A 9,755-nucleotide genomic window follows, 5' to 3' on the forward strand; every position below is an offset into this window, starting at 1 on the left:
TCACCTTTCAGCACTGATCCTAAACATATTGCCAGAGCTACAATAGAATGGTTTACACCAAAGCATATCCATGTGTGTAAATGGCCCACAGTCAACGTCCAGACCTAAATCCCATTGAGAATCTCCGGCAAGACTTTGAAAATTGCTGTTCACAGACGGTCTCCAATCAATCTCCCTGAGCTAGAGCAAAGAATGGGTACAAATATCAGCCTCTAGCTGTGCCAAGCTGGTGGAGACATACTCCAAAAGCCTTACAGCAGAAACAGCAGCAAAAGGTGGTTCTACCAGGTATGGCTGGGGGGGGGGGTGCTGACAACAAATGCACATCACCGTTTTCATATTCATATTTTTATAAATTATCTTTCAAATAATTAGATAACCGTGTATCACTTCCTTTACACATCACAAATACTTGCTACTTTCTGTTGATGAATCACATAAAATCCCAATGAAAAAATGTATGTTTGTGGGTGTAACATTAATAAATATGGAAAAGTTCATGCGGTATGAATATTTTTCTTGAAGAGGCATATACCAGACACCTTAATACATGTGTGCTAAATGTGTTACTTAAAATTATACTCGAGTGCCAACCCTATACTGTCAAAATCTAGCATCTTATAAGCAGATAGCTTCTGCTTTCTCAGAGGCCCCTTGACCAACAAGGGGATTGAAGGATCTGGTAATATTCTGTGGATTCATTCTAAAGTGAAAGGATTCATACCAGATATGAAGAGCAGGGACCCTCTTGGTAGCTTTGCTTTCCAAGAGGGCTTTGTGCACGGTGGTACACTCTTTATATCGCCAACACTACATTTCCGGCCTTTGATAAGTGCTTAGGAAAACTGGGTGGTGGATCCGGATCTATATATTACCTTACCTTTATTATATGTTGTGGATACCCTTTAAAGAGGTACTGTAATTTGCAATAAATAAACGTTTTAGGCAGCTGTGGAAAAAAATTAGCAAAATTTGAATGATTTTTTTTTTAAATAGAAGTGTTAATTTACTTTTATCAATTAACAAACTGAATAGTGAATGAATGAAAGAGAAATGTAGATGAAATCAATATTTGGCGTGATCACTTTTTGCCTTTAAAATACTATCAATTCTTCTAGATACACTTGCACACAGATTTTGAAAGGAACTCAGCAGGGAGATTGTTCCAAACATCTTGGAGAACCACCACAGATCTTCTGTGGCTGTAGGCTTGTGCACATGCCTCCGTTTCTTCACATAATCCCAGACAGACTTGATGATGTTGTGATCAGGTCTCTGTGAGGGACATATCATTACGTCCAACACTGCTCGTTCTTCTTTATGCTGAAGAGAGTTGTTAATGGCATTGGCTGTATGTTTGGTGGTCCTTGTCATCCTGCAGAATAAAATTAGATCCAGACACCTCCCTGATGGCACAGCATGCTGGATAAGTATCTGCCTGGATTTCTCATCATTGTTGACACCATTAATCCTGACCAAATACAAAACTCCATTTGCTGAAATAATGCAGCCCCCAAAAATGCAGGGAACCTCCACCATGCTTCACTGTTGCCTGCAGACACATTATTTTACTGTTTTTATGTTAAAGACACGTTTTTCACAGTCTGACCCCTCAGTCCAGAGCACTGCTGCCATTTTTTGCACCCAGTTTCTATGTTTTTGTGCATATTTGAGTCATTTGACCTTGTTTCCACCAAATATTGATTTGCTTTAAATTTCCCTTTGTTCGTTCCCTTTGCTAATTGATAAAATAAACTATTAACCCTTCTAATGTGGAAACCACTCTCACTTTGCAGCATTTTCTCACACTTTTGCTCAGTAGCTGTTCCTGGCCATTATGGGGTCGGCTATGAAAATCCCCAGACTGTGGCTGCTATCCTAATCCTTCAGCCCTGTACATGGCGGGTGAGTGCTAATCCCATACATAGTGGGGCGGAATCACTGCGGTCAGCACATGGATGTACATGTCACAGGGGACGGCGGGGGTCCCCTCTCCCGAGGATAGACCGGCAGACCCCCTCCTCCCAGGATTCCGCCCGCCCGCCCCTGTTCTCTGGGGTTTGTTTCTGTGAAGTTGATTCCTTGTTTTGCTGCAGTGTCATTGTTATTCCGCTCTCGCCTCCTGATGTCACACACCCCCTCACATGACGTCACCGGGACACTGCTCCCCTTTATGATGTAGAAGCTCTGAGATTCTCCTCAGACGTGTACTCAGGAGCTGGGGGAGCAGTGCACACCCCCGGGTCCCCTCCAGTGCTGCTGAGCCCGCCCGTATTCCTCCGCAGTCTGCTCCGCTCCGCCGTAGCCACAGACAGCAGGATTGTGTGCCCGCCCGTGCAGCCGCCGCCGCAGGATCCCCAGCGCTCCCGCCGCAATCCCCGGGTTTTGTGCCGCCACCATGTCTGAGATTCTCCCCTACAGCGAGGATAAGATGGGGCACTACGGCTCTGACACCGAGGTGGGGCAGATCTCCTTCAGCTGCCGTCTGCAGGACACCAGCGCCTTCTATGGGGGGAACCAGCAGAAGAGACCCCCGAAATTGGGGCAGATTGGCCGAGCCAAGAGAGGTAAGAAGGCTTCAATGGCCGGGGCTGTGCCAGTCATAAGACATCATGTACTCATAGAGGGGATGAGCGCACAGACACCAGCAGCAGCAGCACATCATCCATACACGAGAGCCTGTCTCCTCCATGTCATCACCCTCTTCCTCCCCACATCATGGAGTCTGTGTGAGGGTGCTGCTGTGTGTGCCATGGGGTGACTGGGGAGGAGAGACTGGCATGCTGGCACTTCTCTTCTGCAGTCCTGTACTGTGCCCAGCTGCCAGCCATGTATGCGGCATACCCACTGGGCACACACGATCCCATTATGGCCCTCACTAGACACCTGTGGCTACTTGCCATGTGTGATCTCTCATCAGACCATATACTGGGTATACATCTGCATGGTAGATGATGGATCCCAAATAAAAGGGGGCATCACTGCTTGTACCCTCTCATTACTGTGTATAGGGGGCATGGTATGTGGAGGGAATGAGTGGGGTGGGGGCACATTGCAGCCATAGACTGTCATGCTGGGCTGATGTAGTGGGGGCTGTAGCCCAGTGCTGAGCTGGATGCAGACAGGTAGATGAACATGTTGAGCTGATATGTACAATGCACCTGCTAACCCCAATAATGCCTTGTTTTGTTGTGCATTCTTCTCTCTTGGAGCTGACACTGTCCAAGGTACCGATCTCAGAGCTGCCATATATATCTCTCTATTCTCTGTGCATACGTGTGGTCTGTATATCTGTACACAGAGATGCACACATACGCAGTGTACGTTGTCGCCCACCTGAAGCGGGCACTTTCTGCTACCAGTAGTGTCTGTGAGGTGCTGTTTGTTTTCCAATGAAGTGTTAAGAAGTTGTGCTCTCACCTTCTACATTGGGGGGTGACCAAACCCATGCAAGACCATTAACCCTGCGGACCGCTCCTGTCTATTGCTGGCGGATCTAATGCTACATAGGAGGGCATTTCTGTCTGTGCAGCTGATGACATGCAGAATGGCATTGCTCTGTACGCCTAGGGGAAGGATGGATATGGTGCCATTTTAGATGCAGCTATAGCTGAAACTCACGAGTTACCATAGATACTTACATTTCATCAGGTCATATAGGACGGCTGCCTCTAATGCAGAATATCCATCCTGTATGTGGGATTGAAATCAAGGAAAATTACATGATGCATTTCTGGGGGGCACTAGCAATGCGATAACCTAAAAGGAATTGGCGTAACTACCAAACGTAACCCATTACAGAGTATCTAGGGGAGAAAATATTTCCAAAATATTCGCCTTCCGCGTCCTGTACAGAGCACATTGATGCATTATGTATTCAGCCCACTAGTTTGTGCACCATTTATCTCAATGTGCTTCCAGTAGCCAGACCGACCTCCTTTTAATTTCAGCTTCTTCTTTTATTTGTCCCCCCATCTATTTGTTCTATTACTGATAAAATATTAAATGAACCCAAGGATTTAGCGACCAGTAACACAGCAGCGTGAGGGTCCATGTAGCCTTCACTATGGGGTATAGGAGCAGGGCTGCATGGTTCCTTCTCCTATAGGTACCAATTTCTTTAGCGCCCTATTTTAGGCATCAATGGTAACCATGAAAAGAAAGATTAGACTCAGAGATCACCGTGTAGTTAGAAGACTAATGACCTCACAGTTCATCCCTCTTATATATCTTTCAGAGTAGATCACCTCTCATTAGTCAAGGTAGAGTTCATCCAATAACTTGGTTCTGCACATTATTAGCCATTGTGTTAATATCAAGAGTTAAAGTAACCAATGCTCTAATCTTAATAATTTGAGCACAATCCAATTTTGTAAAGATTTTCTAGACAATGGTGGAGAATGTGCACACTTCTAATTGACTATGTCCATGATGGCATGTAGGGTTTTGACCAGGTATGAAAACAGCTTTAGTCTTGGACTCTTTGCATAGGTCTTAGTCTTGAAGAGGTGAGTGCACAATTTCCTGGCTGTACATATATGCATCTTTTGTATCGAGCTATGCAATTGTTTCTGTTTACACGTGAATGCATCATTGTGTCCATAAGTGTGTGCATTGCTAGACTCCAGCCAACTGCAGTGTAGGAGTGAATGCACATGTTGTTTTCCTTGCTTCTCAAGCCCTCACCTCCTCCTCATCTTATTTCTCTGCATTCCATGTCTCTCCATGTCATCTCTCCTTCCCACTATCACCTTTCTTGGTACACTCTGCCTGTTGATACCCAACCCCATGTTTCTCCCTTTCTTCAGTTGTTATTGAAGATGACAGAATAGACGAGGTGCTGAAGGGGGTGTCGGACAAGTCTCCCTCCGGAGTATAAGGTGTGGAAGTGGCTGCTCTCCACCCTGATTTGTAAGCACTTTTGGCTGTGCATGTTTGTGGACATGGAGAAGAAGGAAAGGCTTTGAGGCTGCTGGCAAATCTCCACCCTCCACCTTGATCCAGACCCTCTGCAGGTCTCCTGATGGTGCCATCTGGCTCCCCACTCCACTCAGACCACGCCAATGACCTCCAATGTGGAGATGTTCATTTCAGCACCTTCCTTTACCCCTTGTCACTGTCCCTCACCCTGGGCTTTGGGGGCAGTGATGAGTCTCTCAACCCATGTTAAAAGCCAATCCCAGATTGCAGAATGGGTGTTGTTGTCCATAGCATCTGCCTGTGTGCCAAGAAGGTACTTGTAGACTGGAGCACCATGGAGTTGGTGACTATCAACTCCAAACCTTGCCAGGTGCTGCCTCCTCCTCCTGACTCACAATGTACATCCCAGGGGCAGTAGGTTATTAGAAATGCACTTTATTCTGACAAATATGTGTCTCTAGTGAAGTAATAATCTTTAGCTGTGTGCGTATTTGTGGACCCACAGGGAACCCATCTGCGCAGCTGTGTTTATATATCTATATATAAATATATCTAGTCATGTGTATATATAGGTATATACATGTGGGATGAATTGTAACTAATAATGCCATGCCCCTTCCAGTCAACCAGTAAACCAGCATCAGAACAATAAGAGACTGGACAAGCACCCATCTTCCCATTCATCTTGCCCAAGAAACCAGCAGGTCGGAAGCAGAGCGGCTGGAGGGCGCAGAGCAGGCACAGGCCGTCCTTTTGCTGTCCAAACCCAAGCAAGAATAAGACTTAATTTGCTCCATCTCTTGCATGAGCTTCCGAACCCATCCTGGATCCCACCCCTTTCCCAGCACGCTCCTTTTTAACAGGAACCCTTTACATTTGTATTTTTATAAACTCTTTGTTAATATGAATTCTGATACATGCTGGTGACTGTGCAATGTCACGTCAGAGATGCAGTCAACGTCTGGACGCAGAGCGATTGGCGTCAACCGGATGGCAATGTAGTGCAGTAACTCGAGGAGGGGGAGCTTTTATCAGGCATTTATGTAACATACTGCTGCCACCACCATGAATGTGTAAGAACTGAGCCAACCTGCTGATGGTATGTTTTGCCATTGTTTGATAGAATTTTTACATCAATATGCTGCTTGCTACTAGGACATGTTGTTCCATGTCGGATATGTGTCCCTTATACATGTATTATATAGTATATGTTTAAATAAGTATACAATGCTTTATATGGCGCTAAACTTGATATATATTATATACGTGCCAGCTTTACCTAAGTGCATATGTAGAAATATGCTGCACATTTCACGTATGAAAAATGTTTACACTGGATCGTTCTCCTTCTGTACATAATCTGCGTATCGCATATGTAGCAAGTATTTCTTTTACATTCAGTGTCATTCAGTTTTTGAGCTAGAGGTATGAAATGTTTGCACGTATTTCTACATTGCAACATGGAAAAATAACTGATGTATGGAAACATATATTTATTAGACATACACACATGTTTTTAATGGCGACTATCTGAAAGAGCGCTTCTGAGTTAGGCCACACTTCTTCCGGCAGCGTTACTTGGGTAAGGTCAGGTAGGAATCAGGTTTGGTTATGTAGGACTACTTTACCCCACTTTTTCAGCAGTACAATTCTATTTTGGTCTGGTTTTCACTTCTAATAGTAAAGGGGCCATATTTAAAAAAAAACACAAAACTTGCCACTAATCCCAAATAACAAACAATATCAAACTAAACTTTAAGGGAATCAGTCAGCAGTTGTGAACACATTATGTGCCTAACACAGCTAAATAGGTCCTGAAAAAAAAGTTTAATCATAGCTATGTTCCTTATCACACCAGTAAGTTAATATTCACCCACTCTGTGCTAATGAGTCGTCAAGAGTCAACTGGGCGTTCCTGAACCAGGGAGGTGTCCTTGCCTTTCGACAGCAAACCTACCCAACCTGTTTGCGTTTGATTAATAGATCTAATGGTCTCCTAATGTAGTAATGCAGGCTGAAATAAAAGCTGCAAGTATACGCAGCTTTGACTTTTACCTGCTTAGCTTAGGCTACATCTTTCCTCGAGTCGTATATTGGGTTGAACGTCAAGAAAAAGACCTCAAAACAAGACCAAGATTGCAGCTATAGTCACTATGTAGCCTGAGCCAGAGCCTTTAAGAGAAAAAGGTTTTCTGAACCATTGTTTCCAAGCTTCAGATCCATGTCAACCCCCCATCCAGCAGTCTTCTGATGCTTAGGTCATAGTATGAGACCATTAGTAGCACAGGATGAAATGAGAGCTGCAACTATCTGTAGCTGTCACTTCAAGATGCTGTAGCTTGAGATGAGTCATCACTAGAACTGCGATCCTTGTCTTTTTTTTTAGCATATCATTTTTATTTAATACTCCAAATACAAATTTTCCATTTTCAATGATCATGTGTGACATAATAATTCCTTATTATAAGGCATAGGCAAAACATCAGACCCTTGTCTTTATTAAAGCTAAGAATAAGGCTATAAAGCAAGACCAACATCACAGCTCTAGCCACACTATAGCCTAAACTAGAGCATTTAAAAGAAGGCCTTCTCGAACCAGGGAAGTGTCCTGGATTCTCAGCAGCAGAACGCTACAATCCCTCCTATCTGCTCTTGATTGACAGTGCTAGCAGTCTTCTACTGTTTAGGACGTAGTATGACACATGGCACTAGAATATATATTAACCAAGATCAGAGAGGAGGGGAAGGTTTTGCAGCCAAGAAGCCAGGATATTTCCATGGTTCAGAAACGCCCAGTGGACACTTGGTAACTCATAGTCGTATGAATAAAACTTTGTTTCCTCAGTGGTCTTGGCAGTATGATCGACGACGTAGGTGTGATTAAATGTTAACAGTTTGGTGCACTCAAAATTGCTGTCTGATTCCCTTTAACTTTATTATTTTAGGTTTATCATTGACAATATCAAAGACATTGTCAGTGCTTCCATCAATACCCAAGTAATGTCATACCCTTATTTTGGGTTACGGACTCACGAGAAGTTTCAAGATCTCTTTAGGGAAATAGCACTAAATCGTTTGTCTCTCTAATTGAAATATTGCAGGTTATAGCTGAGGGACACAGCTTTAACAAAAGGCACTTTTACCTTCATATGTATTTATAGATATATATTTCTCATCGGGTCTTTGCAATAGGCCTATAATGTCAAAGGCACCAATACAACCCAACATACCAATTTTTGCAAATACAGAAAGAACTGTATCCTACAAAATGTTCACTCTTGAGAATATCAGCCTTGTCACATCTTCTGGATCTGTATTTAGGAGTGGGAATCTGAGACATGTTAGTCCTGTCAGTGTGCAGCACTTGATAGCAAGGGTAGGCATATGTCACACATCCTGGTGGTGGCACTACCATCTCCGTCTACAATCACTGCTGGTGGTGACCTATGAGATAAAGGTTTCTGACTGGCTGAAATAATGTGGCTTGAAAATTTTATACTTTCTTTAACCAAGGGATGGTTTCAGGAATCCACTCAGTCTCTGAATGTGAAGTAACAGCTGTTAATCGCCTCTTTTATGGGACGTAATAGTTGTGTTTTTAATTTTCTACTTTTCTTTTTTATTGTTTTTTTTTTTTTCAGTTTTTTTTTCTTCATTTTTTTAAAAAAGCTTCTAAATCCTGTGCATGGACTTAAAATTAAATGATTATACACCATTTTCTGATTCGAATAAGGCAATGCTGTGCCATTCTGGGAATGACTCATTGTACATTAATACCATTTCAATTGTATTTGGTGAATAAAGAAATAAACTGATCACCACTGAGCTCTAGTGTGTTTGTTTCACTGGGAAGACTCCACTGATCTTCTGGTTAAGAAGAGGACTGAGAAAGTAAAGAACGCTTCGTAAGGTAAGCAGAACGCACCCAACATTAGACTACTCATTCATGGGGTCAGTAAAAAAATTGTGATAACTCGACAGCGCAGATCAGCTAACCAGGAATAAAATTATTGCCAGGGGTAGCGTTTATGAAGCATCTATAGATTTTGTTCCTGTATTGATCAAATGATTCAGATGAAGATGAAGCATTTTAAATTATATGTCCAGAAAAATTTCTGGGTATGTGTCAGAGTATACAGTAAAATAATTGAATATGTTTTTCAAATATGCCCTTATTAATGGAGAAAAGGGTGGTTGTCCATCAGTTTCTATATTAAAGCAAAAACATCTAAAACTTCACGTTTTAACATTGAAAACTAGGAAAAAATAAAATCATCCAGTAAGTGTCCAGACGTCTTGACTGTGCGTTTAGAGCAAAACACCCTTCATCCTTAACTTAGTTTTTAATATTAACCCAAATAAATGTGACGTTTTAGATTTTTTTTCTTTGATATAGCAGCTGCTGGATAAACACCCTTCCTATTCAACCGGGAATCTTCTGGATCTATCCGTGCACCATGCCCTAACTGGCGTTCCTCTATGGTGAGCTGAGGATTTTCCCTTTTCCCCCCATACCTATCTACATATTACTAGATCTGAGCTTAAAAAACTAGCTGTCACCAGATCAAAAGTGGACAGTTTTTGCTGTTATTTTATTCCAGCGGATCCCCTGAGTATTCCTTTTTTTAATCCAGCATACATTTCCAGGAATATGTGCCTTTTTATTTCTTCTTTTTTTATGGTCTTTACAAGGGGTGGTGCTCACAGGGTGATAATGCAGAGCATACTAGACATGCCTCCTTGGTAAAGGCCATAAAAAATTGCAGTAAATTTAAAAAGGCCTATATTTCTAGAACATTATGGCAGATAAAAAAAACCTCAGGGGTACATTGGAA

The 9,755-nt window shown here is 42.6% G+C and overlaps 1 protein-coding gene across 2 annotated transcripts; it reads left to right on the plus strand.

The window, feature by feature from the left end:
- The first annotated feature begins 2,075 nt into the window (after nucleotides 1–2,075).
- CAMK2N2 (calcium/calmodulin dependent protein kinase II inhibitor 2) lies at nucleotides 2,076–8,741 on the plus strand. 2 transcript variants are annotated; one of them, XM_077290117.1, is made up of 3 exons: nucleotides 2,127–2,567; nucleotides 3,213–3,227; nucleotides 4,809–8,741. In XM_077290117.1, the coding sequence occupies exons 1-3, from the start codon at nucleotides 2,399–2,401 to the stop codon at nucleotides 4,877–4,879; spliced, it is 255 nt and encodes an 84-aa protein (XP_077146232.1). In that variant the 5' UTR covers nucleotides 2,127–2,398; the 3' UTR covers nucleotides 4,880–8,741. The 2 variants fall into 2 exon arrangements, with proteins under 2 accessions (XP_077146233.1, XP_077146232.1); XM_077290118.1 differs by lacking the exon at nucleotides 3,213–3,227 and having other exon boundaries at nucleotides 2,076–2,567.
- Nucleotides 8,742–9,755: the final 1,014 nt, after the last annotated feature.

Source organism: Ranitomeya variabilis, chromosome 2 (assembly GCF_051348905.1).
Source record: "Ranitomeya variabilis isolate aRanVar5 chromosome 2, aRanVar5.hap1, whole genome shotgun sequence".
Classification (NCBI taxonomy): domain Eukaryota; kingdom Metazoa; phylum Chordata; class Amphibia; order Anura; family Dendrobatidae; genus Ranitomeya; species Ranitomeya variabilis.

Bases quoted from the DNA above. Each gene is read 5' to 3' on its own strand.
- CAMK2N2 (XM_077290117.1), top strand. From the start codon at position 2,399: ATGTCTGAGATTCTCCCCTACAGCGAGGATAAGATGGGGCACTACGGC.